This window comes from Equus przewalskii, chromosome 4, assembly GCF_037783145.1.
Source record: "Equus przewalskii isolate Varuska chromosome 4, EquPr2, whole genome shotgun sequence".
In the NCBI taxonomy this organism is placed as follows: Eukaryota; Metazoa; Chordata; class Mammalia; order Perissodactyla; family Equidae; genus Equus; species Equus przewalskii.
The window spans coordinates 84,343,384-84,360,468 of record NC_091834.1 but is presented as its reverse complement, the minus strand read 5'-3'; the positions used below and the strand labels follow the sequence as shown (position 1 = coordinate 84,360,468).

Here is a 17,085-nt window from a genome sequence, read left to right as displayed (position 1 = left end):
CTCCATATCTTCTTTGGGTTATTATAACGTCAGAGTGAGCTAAAGGTGGTCTGAGCTCAGGGCCCTTGTTCTGACTTGCCATACAAAACTCTTTTAACAGCACGGTTGAAACAGGTCTGTCCTACATCTGTCCTGATCCCCTTTTCCCCTCTAAGAGATGAAGGAGCCCCTCTGCCTTCTTATTCCCCACCTGCCATTCCATGCAGCTTGCCTCTCTTCTCGCTCTACACCTACACCTGCTGTTTACAGTACAGCAGAGGTGCAGGTGATTATTAGAGAACCATGCTTGTTCCATCTGCACCTGAAACAGAGAGAGGCTAGAAGGGAGGTGCTCTATGAAATCACTTTGTTACCATAGGAACAAAGAACAGATTTCTCAGTGTATTTTTCACTAAGATGACTTCCAGCAACAAATTCTGTAGAGAGGCAGGGAGTGCATCTCATCCCACAGAGAAGCAAACACCAAGGACTTGTGTCTTAAGTCCATCTTTCTGATGTTAGACAGTGAGTTACCTCTCTTGGAATCAGAAAGCCCCTGATGTTCCCCTAATAGCCTGCAACAGTCTAGTCTTCACTGTCAGGCTTGGTTTCTTCATCCCCAGCAGAGGCTGCAATATACCATCCCCCAACACTTATTGGGGCATTGAACTATCTGATTGCAAACAGATTTCAGCATCTCTTTACTCCTCCTACATGCCACAGTGAACCACGTTCTCCTTCCTTTGAGGTAAACACTGTAGCCACCTCAGCTGTATCTGAGTTTGTTAACAAGCCCTCACGGGAAACCATTATTCTTCTTGCCTTTAGAAACAAGCCCTGGTCCTCACATTAAAGGGAGACAGAATGTGCCTCATATTTTCCACTAGGTACAGAGTTCCCAGGACACTCACACTTCACTAGAATATCCAAGATGCTGGCTCAGTGAAATGAAGTTCTGCGGGTCTTTAATGATGGCCTGTTAGGTCCCATGCCACAGTGAGGGGTGACAGGACCAAAGGAAGGGAGGTTCTCAGTCTGGCCATGGCTCTCAGGAAGTTTATCAGGAACCATCCTCTCTCAAAGGGAGGAGTGCGATTGGGCCCAAGTGTAAGGAATTAAGTAAGACTATCATGTTACTGAAAAGCCACATGGTTCAATGCGCTAAGAAAACAGTTCCAATCCCAGGTCACAGGCACTCAGTGAGTGACTCTGGGAGGATGTGTGCATGCACTTCATTTTCTACACCTAATCAACCACCAAGTCCTGGCCATACTTCCTTCAAAATCACTTTATCTCCATTCTTACTACTTCAGTTTCCAAGCCTTTAACATGTCATACCTGGACTGCCTCTTCCTATATTAGCCTTCTATTTCTAAGCTCTTCTCACTATAAGCAATTTTGAATAGACAAATCTTAAAATATAATTTAAATGATAATAGTTCCTAAAGTGCTAACTATGGGCTGGACACTTTGATGAGAGTTTCATATATATCATCTTACTGAATCTTTTTGATTCTACATAATGAAAATTATCCTTACTATAACGATGAGGAGACCAAGGCTCAGAAATTAAATTTCTCAAGATGAAATGGCTAGTAAGCGGCAGGTAGGATTCAAACCTGAATCTACACGACCTCAGAACCCTCTTCTCAGCCACCATACTATACAGCCTCTTGGAAATCTTATGTACAGAAGCCTGTGAAGGCTTTCTAGTACCTAACACAACCAATCTAAACTTCAGCTGATCTTTATATTTTGGAGAAGGTGATCCCCCTCCTCTGAATTCCTGCAATGTTCACAGTCTATATTACACAATTCAATGATGAATTACACTGTGAGTAATACTGCTCACTAAGTGTTTTACTTAAACCAATCTCCCCAATAACAGTATGATATCTTTGAGGGCAGACATATCTCAGAGCATTCTTTATTCACAACCTTACCTGGTAGAGTGCTGGCATGTCACAAGAGTTCAGTGACTATTTGAGATTAACAGCTGCTATGCCTAATGATAACAGCAGCCTTACCATATGTCAGGCCCTGACCTAAGGATCTCACATGCCTTGACATTTTCTCTTCTCACAACAACCTACAAGGTAGGTACTGTTATTACCCCCATTTTACACAGGAGGAAAGCTGGGCACAGAATTCAAGCAAACTACCCAAGGTCAAGCAGCGCATAAATCAGAGTTGGGATTCAAATCCAGGTAGTCGGGCTTCAAGGCCCATGCTATTAACTAGTAGTTAAAATGTCTAGGTCCACTGAAAATAAAATTGTATCAGCAATGAAGAAGAATGACACAAGATAATCTTTTCTGTCAACAAACAACAAGAGGAACCAAGCAGGGAACAACACAATTAGTTTTGGAAACTACCTCTTACTGGAGTATCCCATTCTGCAGCACCCTCCCTAAACAAACCTAAAGAAAAAAATTTCAATTATTTTTCCCAATAACCCAAAACATATTTTATTTTAAAGTCACTGAGGGCTGGCCTGGTGGCATAGTGGTTAAGTTCACATGCTCTGCTTCGGTGGCCCAGGGTTTGCAGGTTCGGATCCCCGGCATGGACCTGCACACCACTCATCAAGCCATGCTGTGGTGGTGTCCCACATACAAAACAGAGGAAGACTGGCAGAGATGTTAGCTCAGGGACAATCTCCCTCACGCACACGCGTGTACACACACACACAGAAGTCACTGATAAGCAAGGGAAGCAAATTTCCTGAAAAGTCACTAAAAGCTCTCGACCAGCTAAAACATGGATTAATACTCCTAATAAAAAGCAGTTTCTTTTGTAGGGTAAAAGGAAAATCAATCCTTATGCTTCTTGATTTGTTATTATACCCTTTGGTCCCTTTAAAAACACAAAGTACTCAAACCTTGCAGCTTTTGGTGTGTTAATGGGCACAGAACAGGATAAAGCAAAAGGGACCCATGTTCTTTGACCAGCAGGCCTGAGCTGGAAGTCAGAAAGGCTGGATTGGTTGCTAGGGGTGCAGTGGGATGGGGTGGGTGAAGGCTGAGTATAAGCCAACTTACAAGGTCCTAAAGGTTACAACTGCTAAGCTCCAACTGCCAGTTGTGAGAAACTGAGGTTCAACATTTCTCTTTACAGCCCATACACAGGGATGGATTTGCCATCCTCATTTATCCCCTGACTCCTGCCTCTACCTGTTGAGTGCCATGGTGACTGTAGCTCCCTGTTGCATCTCCTGAGAAGCTGCCACTGCGGCCTCTGCCAACGATGCTACCGCCTGGGTGGCCTCTGATGCTTGCGTTGTCTGGATGGTCATCTCACCTCCCTGTAACGTGGCCCAATTTTGTTCCACCTGAGGCAGAAAGAACATGACAGTAAAGATCAAACTCACAAAAGAATTAGGATTTTTAAAATTAATTTTTCTAATAAATTGCTATGTGCTCAGCTAAATACATACACACTTTTAAATTAACATGACCTACAATGTATAGAACAGAGTTTTTAGTATGCTATCTTTGTATTAAAAAAGGGGGGGTATTAGAATATATTTTTGAATTTGCTTATATTTGCATAAAGAAATTCTGGAAGGACACAAAAGAAACCACAGAAAACATTTTCCTCAGTATGTGTGTGGGGAGGTGGGGGGTGGAAAGCTGTGGGAACAGGTTGGATAGGAGACAGAAAGCAAGATTTTCCACTGGATACTTTTTTTTTTAGTGACGAAGATTGGCCCTGAGCTAAAATCTGTTGCCAATCTTCCTCTTTTTTTTTTCCCCTCCCCAAAGCCCCAGTACATAGCTATATATCCTAGTTGTAAGTCATTCTGGTTCTTCTGTGTGGGATGCCACCACAGCACGGCCAGATGAGCAGTACTAGGTTTGCGCCCAGGATCTGAACGGGCAAACCCTGGGCTGCCAAAGTGGGGTGTGCGAACTTAACTACTTGGCCATGAGGCTGGCCCCTCCACTGTATCCTTTTAAATAATTTTTGAAATATCTGAGCTACATCAATATATTACCTATACAAAAATTAAAGTTTTTGAGTAGACCATAAATTCTAAAACAATTCAAACTGTACCAAAGGGAATATACTGCCAGTACTCCAGATCCTTTGCCCAAAGGCCACTACTATTACCTATTTCTTGTATATCTTTGCGGGGATATTCTCTCTATATGCAAGCACACACACACACACACACACACACACACACATACACACAAACTCCTACTTTCCCCATCCTATTCCCTCCTTTTAAAAAACAAAAATGGCAGCATATTCTACATATCTTTTTGTACCTTGCTTTTTTCACAAACGATATATTTCCCAAATGATTCTATTTTGGAAAATAGAAAACTACTTCATTCATGGATGATTCGTAATAGTGGCTGTACAGCATTGTGTTATGCACACGCACCATGATTTATTTAACTAGCCATCTTTTAATGGGCAGTTAGGCAGCTTTCAGTCTTTTGCTATTACGAACAGTACTGTGATGAATGTCTTATATACTACTTTGTATATTTTACGTGAGTCTATTTACAGAGTAAATCCCTAGAGGTGGAATTGTATATCAAAGTTATTTTCTATTTTTATTTTTGATGGAAACTGCCAAATTCAGTAACTAATTTTTTTTTTAAAGATTGGCACCTGAGCTAACATCTGTTGCCAATCTTCTTTTTTTTTCCTTCTTCTCCCCAAAGCCCCCCAGTACATAGTTCTATATTCTAGTTGCAGGTCCTTCTAGCTCTGCTATGTGGGACACTGCCTCAGCATGGCTTGATGAGTGTTGCTAGGTCTGTGCCCAGGATCCAAACTAGCAAAACCCTGGCCAAAGTGGAGCGTGCAAACTTAACCACTCGGCCACAGGGCCAGCCCCAGTAACTAATTTTTTTTAATGTAGCAAAAAGCTTTCCTTTTAGTGGGGAGGAATTATGAAGAGACAAAACAAAACAAAACAACATATCATCTGATGACAGAGGAGACAAGAATTCAGCTTTGCTAGATCTAGCACAGGGTTTCTCAGCCTTGGCGCTATTAACATTTGGGCCAGACAATTCTTTGCTGTGGGGGCTGTCCTGAGCACTGAAGGATGGTTAGCAGCCTCCCTGGCTGCTACCCACTAGACACTAATAGCACCCTCCTCAGTCATGACAATCAAAAATATCTCCAGACATGGTCGAATGTCCTCTCTGAGGGGTGGTGGTGGGGAGTGGCCCTGGTTGAGAACCACTGATTTTAGTACAATGCTTTGCATTGAGAGATTTCTCAGTTCTGGATACCTAAATCTAGCTACTTTGGTCTGATTTGCTCAATAAATACTGGTTGATTATTCCCTCTTAGAAACAAAAAGTCGCAGGGACAGTGAAAGAAATTTCTTTCTGAAATATGGTAGGTAATAACTCAATGAACTCAGGTATATTATTTCTATGGACGTGGTCTCAGGATGTTAGCTGTGCTTTCTGGAGTTCTTGCTATTCCTGCTTCACATTGCTGGGGCCCAGTGAGTGGTTAACCCGTGCCTGCATGTTACTGTGTCCCAAAGAAAGTGGCACAAGCTCCAGGCGAGGCAGATACTTAAAATGTCTGCCACTTTGGTTCTATTAGCATACTGAGATTATGATAGTGCGTCTCAGAATGTTTGTCACAAGTCTCCCAGAAAATGAGACATTCTTTTGAGCTACCTTAGTATTTGCCCTGTGTTCTCACAGGCAGTAGACTGTGCCAGCAAGCGTTCAGGGCCCATTACTAGAGGCAGAGATATCCTATTTCCTTCCGTTGGAGTTACAGAGTTGCCCACTCAAGAACTCACAAGACTCTTGGTTCCCAAGGTATTATCTCTTTAATCTCATTACTCCAATGAGCATCACTGCAAACAATGCCACTTTCGATGGCAAGTTACACTGCCAATTCGTATGCAGTTGATGATTCCACTCAAAACATCAGCTGAAGCTGGCCATCCCTGTCAGTTTTTGCCATTAGACATCTTCCTCTTTCCAGATTTGCCCCTCTATATTTTTTGCCCATCTCACTGCTGAGCTTGGCCTAGCGCAGCTCTCCCAAGTATTCATGCTTCAATATATACATTTAGTTACAACTATACTTGTAATGAAAATGGTACTAGAATGTTGCCATATACAGTACACTTTAAAGAAGTTAAATTATACAGCATGAAAGATTAATGGATGGTGGTAAAAGATGGAGAGGAAGAATGAAGAAGCAGACAGAGATTTCTATTCAGAATAATGGCAGGTGATAAATACACCTGCTTAGGTGTTAACATTTCTTTGGAATTTCCTATTCTTGAGTCTCAGTGCTTTAGCTGTGTTTGCTTGAGCTCTTGTTGCTCTCTTTTTCCATCTGCTGGGAGCCACTGTGTGGTTATCTATGCCTGGATGTCACCAGTGCCAGAGAAAGGGCCATAAGCCCTAGGAGGGAAAGATACTCAGAGGATGTACAGTTAGCTTCTATGCTTTTGCCAGAGAGACCCACTGCAATGAGGCCTTCAAACTGTGGCTACTCTTATCCCTCTAGCTACAGCGAGCCACCTGCGGCTGTTCCAGACTTTCACAATGGGACGCACTGCATGTGCTGTTCCCTTTGTAGGAATACAACTCCCATTCTTCCAGCCTTTGCTTCCTGTTTCCCCTTCTAATCTGAGCTCAGGGGAGACTGAAGAAGCTGAGACAACTCCACTCCCCTAAAGTCCAAGGGTCAGGACCTTTCCTCTGTGTTCCAAGCACCTGGGGCTTGCTTCTGCTAGATCCTCGTTTCATTGCACTTGTTCTTTGATGCGTTTTTCTCTGCCACCTACCTGTGTGCTCCTTAAGGGCAAGAGCAGTCTTTATTTTCTTGTATCTATAGTGCCTGGCACAGGGCTCAGAGAGTGTTTACTGAATGGATAGATGAAGAACATACTCCTCTTTACTCATACTTTCCTACTTGTTCTTCAGCCTACTCATATTTCAGGTAAATTAATATTCGTAAAAAACTCACCTAAAAAAGTTGTGCTACTTCAAAACTGTTACATGTATTGATGGTTCAGTTTAAAATTCATGCCTCTAATGTCTTTGTACTTTGGGTTTTTTTCTTCTTCTCCTAACAGAATCACATATACCACTATTATCAGATACAATTCTGTTTCAAGTTTTTACTTTTCTGATACATAATGCAATTAATATCACCAATACCTCTTGGTGGTCTTATCACACAACCGAATAAATTCTCAAATCCATTTGTATTTGTAAATATGCCATCAAAATTGAAATTGTACATATATTTTGAAATCAATATACATAGTTTACTTCATATTATTTTGAAAGTCTTTCCTTGTTCATTTCTAAATGTCTGTGTAACTTATTCTGTGTCCCTAATTAATTTTAACCTGCCTAAGGTTAGAGAGTCTTTTTGCTTCTTTCTAACTTTTTAGATTATTGGGTATTCACAGCACAAAGAGTACTCAAACAGATGTGGGAGACCTGTACAGTCATGTACTGCATCACAATGTTTCATCAATGATCAATAATGGACCGCATATAAGATGGTGGTCACATAAGATTATAATGGAGCTGAAAAATTCCTATTGCCTAGTGACACTGTAGCCGTCAAAATATTACATAGCTGAAGAGGCCAGAGAAAAGCAAACTGCAGAAGAAAAAGAAGAACGCTCAAGAAAATTCACAGTGAAGGGTTTAACAGAAGCTTTTGTAGACCTCAATAAGCTCCTTAAAAAGTTTTAAAACATAGACCCCAACACTGAAAGGATTTTATTTCCTTTCAGTGACCTTATAACTTCTAAAAGAGAGGAAGAGACCTCCTCAAGAAGAGCCTCGGGCAGGTCCTTCAGGAGGTATTCCAGAAGGAGGCACTGTTATCAGAGGAGATGACAGCTCCATGCGTGTTATTGACCCTGAAGACCTTCCAGTGGAGATGGAAGAAAGTGACACTGATGATCCTGACCCTGTGTAGGCCTAGGCTAATGTGTGTGCTTGTGTTTTAGTTTTTAACAAAATACTTTAAAAAGTTAAAAAAAGAGAAGGCTTGTAGAATAAAGATATAAAGAAAGAAAATATGTTTGTATAGCTGTACAATGTGTTTGTGTTTTAAGCTAAGTGTTATTACAAAAGAGTCAAAAAGTTAAAAAACATTAATAAGTTTATAACGTAAAAAAGTTACAGTAAGCTAAGGTTAATTTATTATTGAAGAAAGAAAAATATTTTTTTACAAATTCAGCGTAGCCTATGTGTAGTGTTTATAAAGCCTACAGTAGTGAACAGTAATGTCCTGGGCCTTCACATTCACTCTCCACTCACTCACTGACTCACCCAGAGCAACGTCCAGTCCTGCAAGCTCCATTCATGGTAAGTGTCTGATACAGGTGTACCATTTTTTATCTTTTATACCATATTTTTACTCTACCTTTTCTATGCTTAGATACACAAATACCATTGTGTTAGAATTACCTACAGTATTCAGAGCAGTAACATGCTGTACAGGTTTGTAGCCTAGGAGCAATGGGCTATACCATATAGCCCATGGTACACAGGGCTATACAGTATATACGGGTTCAATACCTGCTGGCTGAGCAAGGATCTGGCTCTGTCTCTTCATCTCACTAGCCACAAGACCTTTACCTAAGTGTGCAGTAGGCTATACCACCTAGGTTTGTGTAAGTGCACTCTATGATGTTCACACAACAATGAAATCGCCTAGTGACGCATTTCTCAGAACACACCCCTGTTGTTAAGCGATCCATGACTGTATTACCAGATGTGACAGGCCCCTAAACAGTCCTTCTTATGTCTGTAACCAAATGTAATTAACTGGATGTGGAAGGCAGTGTGGTCTTATGGTAAGAACTCTCACCGGCAAGGTGGGATAACAAAATGACCTTACAACTTCTAAAAGTATGGGTATTCTCTATTTTTGTAAAGTATTTTCTGTTCCTTGGGAGAAAAGATGCTAAATACGAGGCAGCAAGATGTTTTTACTGAGTCACCTGATGAATGTTTCACTGGTTTGATGTGGTCTTATGTGCCCCAAGTCAGTGAGACATTGTGACTAATTACAGCTCTTATGGCTCAAAACTAAGATGCTAACAGCCATGTCGACATCTAAGAGAAAAAACAGAATCAGTACTATAAAATCTAAAACATTTTGTCACTTTGAGATAACCTATGCTTCTTCTCTTCATATCATTTTTGTTTTATTGGAAGTGTGGTAATTTTTTATTTTTTTGCTGAGGAAGATTAGCCCTGAGCTAACATCTATGCCAATCTTCCTCTACTTTATATGTGGGTCACGACCACAGTATAGCTGATGAGTGATGTGGGTCCATGCTCAGGATCGGAACCCACAAACCCAGCCCGCTGAAGTGGAGCACGCTGAACTTAACTACTAGGACCCTAGGCCAGCCCCCAGAATTTTTTTTTCTTAAATCTAACTGAATTTGGGTTATTTACCAGCAGGCTATCTGTATATGTCATTCGCCCACTCCCATGGTAGATGACTAAATGACATTAGTGTGCTGAAAAAGCCATAAAAATGTGACTGAGACATTTTTATCCTTCATATTTTCCATGAACTTCTGAATACATTGATTACCTTTGTATAAGTGAAGTTATTTTAGTAGAATGGGTTTCAAAGAATTAGTCTCTAGAGAAGTGTTTAAGAAACACAAAGTTACTTTCTTTAAATAGCATCAGGAAACATTCAGTAGGGAGAGGGAGATAGGATGATCTCTTTGACTAAGTCAAAAAGTAACAAATCTTGTAAATGTGCCCACCACTGTCTTCTCTACCTCTTTCACATTTCAAGGTGTGTCCTCTATAGTTTTAGGATTTGGGGACTGAGGAATTTTTCCCTCAGCTAATCCATATGATATTTATATACTTCTAAAAGTAAATATCCTGTTGAATTACCTTTCTACACTGAAAAACCAAATACTAGCTCCTGCCCCGACCATGGATGCCTAGCTGCAAACACTCTCTCCTGAAGGCACAGACCATAGCTCGTTTACGCAGACATTTCTCTCCCCCCGAGACAGGAGCTCCTTGAGAGCAGGGTTCCCCTGTAAGCCAGCTCCAGACATCTAACACATCAGCTGCAGCATGGCAGGGGCTCAATACCTGCTGGCTAACTGGGAAGCCGGCAGCATCTCTTCATCTCACTAGCCGTTAGACCTTTACCAGTTCTCTCCATTTCCTGAGATGCACAAACGAAAAGGACTTTGTGGTGTGCTGAGTGAAAATGCTCCATGGTTTTGAACAAGGGTGAGATAATACTTTTAGTTTTATTTCTGATACTGCTCTCTGACATTTGTGGATGATCCTTCAAATTTCAGCAGTACACCACATTGGTACTTTAGGGGGAAAGCCCACAGTGACTTAATGAACCCCTTCCTGAACTTCATTGATGGCCCAGAGCTCAGCTTAGACAATATTTTTCTAAATGCATTACCCAGCTTCAACACTTACTCTGTGACTTCGGCCTAGTCCCCTAACCTCTATACATTTCTGTTTTCTATCTATAAAGTGAAGATGATAATAGAATCTATACTTCATAGACTGAATGCTTAGTTTACCAAGTGCTCATTAAAACTTAGCTACCTTTAGGTTAACATCCAATAACTATCTTGATTTTGGTAGGGAAGACTTTTCAAAGCCATATTTAAAATGTAATAGATCAGGTCTACTCATTTACAAATATATTTATCTCTTTAAAGAATGCACTGTCAGCTCTAGTTTTAATAATCTAAGTTTTTTTCATAAAGCCCAAAGATTAAAATCTTTGGATTCACAGCATAAAAGTATTGAATGGATAATCCCTTTTTATTGTGTATTATACAAAATGCTATATTGCAAATGTAAATTATAAGTTCCTGACAGGTCTGAATCATAAAGATCTATGAATTTTGATTGTTACAACTAACATACACAGCATAAGATCCTTTGCAAAACTGTCACGATCTGACGTTTTAAAACCTTTAAATAAAATACTGCTCCGGACGCGTAGTCTACTTAAGTCTCTTCGTCTTCCACACCCCCCCTCTCCCTCATCTGCACAGCTCAGGACCTGGGCGGACGCGGACAGACCCCTCTCTCTTACCTCCCCATCAGCCACAGCAGAATAATTCACTTGGGCAACAGTGACTGTGGTTGGTAATTCTGAAGCATCGGCCAATGTGGCTACTGTTGCCCCTGTACCAACCTAAAGAAAAACATGCAAAGTGGCTAAGTATCAGTTAGATCTTTCTAGCTCTCCTCTACTCAGAAGTTAAGATTCATTTAACCTCAAATTCAGCACAGACAACAATTAATATGCCTTGTAATGTGAAATGAGCTACTAAAATCCTATCTCACACACTAATACGAGTTTCGGAGTTTTACTTCAACCAAATAAATCAATATTCAAAGCCACCACATTTTACTAACAGTGCCCAGTGCCAGTCAACCAACTTCCCACTCTCACCCCAATCTGAATTTTAGAGGTTCCCTGTCTACCAACAAATTGTGTTTTACTTCAGAATAGGTAATTCAGAAGGAAAATTTCCTGGCCACTCACAGGGTAAAATGGTAAAAAAGAAGCCATTTTTACAGTGCTTTGTTTTGAACAAGGTTCAGAAAAGCTATCTATAACTCTGTATTTAGCAAAATGCAAACAATTTAAAATATTATTAAAAAATCAATTTTAGATAGTAAGATCTTGGGGAGCTATATAAAGTTTACACAAGAGTTCTCATAAAGAAAACTTTCTTTGGTAGGAGGTGAGGCGTCCACTGACCAACCTCAGAGACCACAGCCTGGGAACCAGAAGGTTTACTCACCTGGATAAGCGAGACGGTGCCGTCGGGGTTACTAAAGGTCTGGACCACGGTCTGTGATGGTACAAGATGGGCTATACTGTGTGTAGTTGTGGCCTGTGTTTGTGTTTGCTGATCTTCAAAAGCATACAAAAGGTCCTCCCGCCCGTGCTGTTTATAACAGTTTTTAACTATGGTCCGTAGTGCCTGGGTCCATGAAACCTGTCACCAAAAGACCAAAAAGCACATTAAGTCATGAAGAATGTTGGTTATTCAGTTCCACTATGAATAAGAGGCTGTTTATTTATCAAACCAAACCAAACCTCACACAGAGTAAACTCTCTTAGGACTATTTCCCACAGACTGATTCCAGCACAAAGAAACTTAGGACCATGTACCAAAGAAGATTTCCCACTGGTTCCCTTCCTGATCAAAGTCTGTTTGGCTTTCAGGTGTTATACCCTATTCTAACCTGAGGCCAACTCTTAAACTTCTCACCAAAAAAACGACTCTTTTGTCAAGAATTTTATATTAAGATTCTCAGCAGATTTCCAAGTTAACTGAAAAACAAATATGCAGAAAAAGTAAGGGATGATATCTAGTTTAGTCTTTCTCTTTTTAAAAGAAGTTTAATTATCAGCAAACTCAGCCAGCTTCACATCTCTCTAATTCCATATTTATATTTTTCAACAGTGATTCTCGCTAACCAGAAATAAGGATATTTCTAAGTCTTCGAAGTGATTAATACTTTTACTTCAAGTTTCTTCGGTTTTTCAAAGCACCTCATAAAATTAAAACTGCTCCAAAAGGCAACTATGCAAAGAGAAGTATATATTCATGGACCCATCCCGAGTCTTTACAGTGATGGAGAGATGCACGGGAAAGGAGGTAAGTCAGAGAATATCAAACTTTTTTAGGGGGACAGGTTTGACTAGAATATAAATGTTAGACTTTTTGGCATAAGAAATAGAATGACAAAAATTGAGATGGTTGACTCAGAATGGAAAAGCAACAGGCAACTCAGGCCAGCAGAACCCTCACCCTCTGCTTTTGCTCTTCTGTGCGGACGTCGCTCCGGACATTTGCCCACGGGATATCTTCAGGCCACCAGATGGGCTTGCAGCTTTCTTTGCCCCAGCCTGGTTTGCCCCGACCTGTGGAATACTTGAGCATCTCGGGAATAAATGCCCGAAGCTGGGCCTGGAAGACAAAGTTTGGTCATTAGTAGTCACGAAAGACATCTGGGATATATTTATGTCTCCCACCAAATTCTAAGATCATAAAACAGAAAGCCTGGGGCCAGCCCCATGGCCGAGTGGTTAAGTTTGCATACTCTGCTTTGGCGGCCCTGGGGTTCACCAATTTGGATCATGGGCGCAGACCTATGGACGGCTCATCAAGCCGTGCTGAGCTGGCATCCTATGTAGAAGAACTAGAATGACCTACAACTAGGATATACTGGGGCTTTGGGGAGAAAAAGAAAAAAAGAGGAAAATTGGCAACAGATGTTAGCTCAGGGCCAATCTTCCTCACAAAAACAAACAAACAAACACTACCAGGGAGAAGAAAAAAAAACAAACAGAAAGTCTTCCTGGAGGGTCCCAGAGAGTTCCAAAATGTGACATGAGAACCCATTGTTTTCCATGTGGGTGATTAAGAATTATATATATGTTAGTAAAGTTCGCCTTAAGCTGTTTTTCATAGACTTGTTGCTATAAGAGCAAGAATACCTGCCCCAAGTTTGATTTCTGCCTCCAAAGATACTACTGATACTATAGCTTACTTCCCTTCTTCAGCTTCTACACATTTAAGATATCGAAGTCAACATGTTTTCAACACTGTTCTAGAGGTAGTAAGCAGGGCAATTAGATAAGAGAAACAAGAGGTGAGGAGCAGGTCAAATCATCACTATTTGTAGGTGATATGACTATCTGGAAAACCTCAGAGAATCAAATGAAAAACTACTATAAACAATAAGAAAACTCAGCAAAGCGGTAGGTTATAAATATATGAAAATAAATAGACTTTACTTAATAAAAAGAAAAAACAACCCTAAACTCTTCCAGAAAGTTTCTAGCAAGCTGGGCCAATGTCTAGAGTCTGACATATAGATACAGTGGAGCATGTGTGATCTTAACCACATTATGGACTTCATTCAGATTTATTTTACAAATCAAATCCAGACCAAACAGCTGCTAAACCACAGAGACAACTGCCATTCCTCATCTCTTGGCACGGTTACCACACTGTGTGGGTATTTGAGGGAGAAGGGGAGCCTACTTTGTGAATATTCTTAATTACTGACAATGATTTTTGGCAAGAGAAGCAGTTTATCAAGTTAACATCTTCCTCCTCAGACCTACTGCTTTCCTTTTAACCTGGTGGCCTACAACACTCCAGAGAAAAGCAGCATCCTCCAACTAAGGACACATCCATACTGCCTCTGCAGCTTAATACCAAAAGGAGAGGACAATTTTAGCAATGGGTCAGACTCAAGGACATGGACTTGTAGCTGTAAAAGAGAAAAAGAAAAAATAGAAATGGGAATACTTAAGTATTAACGAGAGAATGAGTGCAGCAACACTTTTATATTTAAGAGCCTATTTAAATATCGATATTCTTATTTAAATATTATTTTACCAGAAGATGGTGCAAATTATTACATAATAGGGAATCATGAACCCAATTGGTAATGTTTACCTAATAAAGAACGCGCAGGTTGACAGTACTTGCACTGTTAATTCTTGCGCAGGCATGCCACTTCACCTCTTTCTAAGCCCCCTGACTTCCAGACAGTCTCCTGCCTACAGGATATGATATAATACACTCCGTATATATTTGGCTCTGCGGCATCAAGCAGCAGCCTAATAGAAATGTATCCATTTGCAAACCCAGGCTATCAGCTGGCTCATGAGGTCACTCCTTCAGTTATTTTAAGAAAGTGCATCTCAAAGTCATTCTTCCCTGTATCCTGGCTTCCTGGGACTGTGTCTTTTTCCAGCCTCAGATATACAGAGAAGGAAAAGGATTAATCCTCACACAGTATTTACATTTGTTTATATAAAAAAAACAATGCCTTTCTCAGATGTATAAACAAACTGATACCAGAGACTTTTATAAGTCTCCTCTTTCTTTTAATCCCATTAACAGTCTCCAAAAGGAGAGTTCTTTATATCCATACCAAGTGTCCAGAAAGGACTCACTATCAAGAAAACTTGGCTGACAAGAATCCACTCAGATCCCACCTGGAACCCCATATATTCTCTAATTCTGATGATTTTCTCAGGTTCTGACCCCCTACCCATTTGCACCAATGGTTTCCCATGCTTCTTAGTTCTGTGTCCCCCTGGCACTTGGCTGTGGACAGTTTTCATCCTCAGTCTTGCTTTGGCTCTCTCACAACAGGCTTTCCAGTGGGTTTCAAGAACTAATCAGTTACGTGAAGTGTGGGCACAGCACCAGCCCACTCACTTAACGGCCCCCCCGAACCACTTGTTTTCTCAGAATCTTTGCTTTCTCTTTGCCAGTAGAACCCCACCTCCTTTCCCCAGTCACCCAAACTCAAAACCTCAGTTAGCTTTACGTCTTTCCTTCAACATCCATCTAGCTACTCATTGCAAGTTCAGTTCTTTCTTTGAAATGTCTTGGCATTCACCCCCTCTTCTCCAGTCCCACCTGCATCCCCACTTCCTAGCCCAAAGCTAGTGTACCCTTCTAGTTGGCTTTCTTGTGGAACTCCAAATTCTCCCCTCTCGTCCTCATTCTACATATCCTTTGACAGACAGGTTTCCCTAAATGCTACACAGCTAAAATGTTCAAAAACCTTCAAAGGGCCTTTTACTACTAGCGACTAAACTAGACTCTTCTGTCTAGCTTTTCTGGCATGCCACAATTTGGTGTCCCACTACATTCAGTTCCCACTAATTTCCGCCAGGCAGCCTTGGTCCTCATTAGGTAAGTCTCCGTACTGTCTTATGAACAGCTGAGCTCATTCCTGCTTCTATGCCTTTTGATTTGTGCCCCTTACTGGACCACTTTCACAAGCTACTATTCCAATGCTACTGCTCATCCCTTAACGCCCAGCAAGTCCCACATTCCTTGTGAAATACATTTTGACTACTTCTAGAGTAAGCTTTGTATATTTTGGTTAAGGCCAAAGGGACTATTAATAAGGGAAAATGAGCTGTCCAGTATAGAAAGAGTTAAGTGATTCCTTTCTAGAATTCAGCACCGTGCTCTCATTACCAGTTGGATTAATTACTGGTCCTGGAGAGTTCTGGAAACCCAAGCTACCCAATGTGCTTGTTAAGGAAGGTTTGTCTTTAATCCACAGGGGAGACAATCAACAGGATCAGCAAAGGCAAAGCCTACCCTCTCATGCTGTCCTTTAATTGGGCTGCAGCACGCTCTCCCAGCCTCTCATTCTGATTTAGGGCTCTATATGGGCTTAAAGTGCCCAGCTTGATCACTAAACCCAGCTCAAGCCAGAAAAGAGTAGAAAATACCACTCTTTCCAGGGTACCTTCAGCAAAGGAAAAAGAGATCAAACTCATGCCAGTGGCAGTCAAAAGTAAAGATTATGTGGAAACCACAGATGGTTTTAAAGAAAAGATTTTCTAAAACTCTAAAACCAGTCAAAATGAAACAATACTTCTCACTATGTTAGAAATTTTCCACTTGTACATTCAGTTAAGTCTTTGCTGCCCAACAATGCATTACCCTCGTACCTTCCCGAATACCCTTCTCCTCTCGCTCCTCTGCCTTTGCTCTGCAGTCCCTGAGTCTAGGGATTTTGAAGCTCCTCAAGTCCACTTAGGTTCAGTTACCAAGAAAAGACCTTTCAACCAAAATGTTTGCCAACTCCACCTTTACTGAAGAGGCAAGAGAATACATAATAAATTTAAAGAGAAGGCAGCTGAAATCAAACCACATTGAAAGGCAATATTTTCTACAGCCTATTGGAAAACAGGAATGTGGCAAGGAAGGAAAACTGAAGAATTTTCAGACTGTAGCCTTCATTATTTTAATTTAAAACTATGAATTTCCAAGTTGACAGACCTAATTACATTCACATGGATATTTAAAGGGCATTAGAAAGCAAAAGAAAAAGATTTTTTTGCTCACTATTTGGAATTATTTGTACCACTGACCCCTCATCACAGCAATAATGAAAGTGGATTTCCTTTATAGAAACACCAATCCTATATCCTCATTCCCTAGTAGTGCCAGCAGAAACACTGGCTTCTCTTCATCTCATTTTCCCATAAAACACATTCCCATAGAAACATGGGAAGAACAAGTTTGGAAGGAAAGATAGGTTTAGAGAATTC

The 17,085-nt window shown here is 40.8% G+C and overlaps 1 protein-coding gene across 6 annotated transcripts in view; it reads right to left on the bottom strand.

Moving 5' to 3' along the window:
• NRF1 (nuclear respiratory factor 1) overlaps positions 1 to 17,085 on the bottom strand; it is a 123,925-nt gene that overhangs the window by 33,292 nt on the left and 73,548 nt on the right. For all 6 annotated transcript variants that reach the window (XM_070617691.1, XM_070617693.1, XM_070617692.1 and 3 more), the window contains 4 exons: positions 12,797 to 12,955; positions 11,780 to 11,977; positions 11,062 to 11,163; positions 3,153 to 3,310 (listed from right to left, as the gene is read on the bottom strand). In XM_070617691.1, coding sequence (XP_070473792.1) covers positions 3,153 to 3,310; positions 11,062 to 11,163; positions 11,780 to 11,977; positions 12,797 to 12,955 — 617 coding nt within the window. The remainder of the gene's footprint in view (positions 1 to 3,152; positions 3,311 to 11,061; positions 11,164 to 11,779; positions 11,978 to 12,796; positions 12,956 to 17,085) is intronic.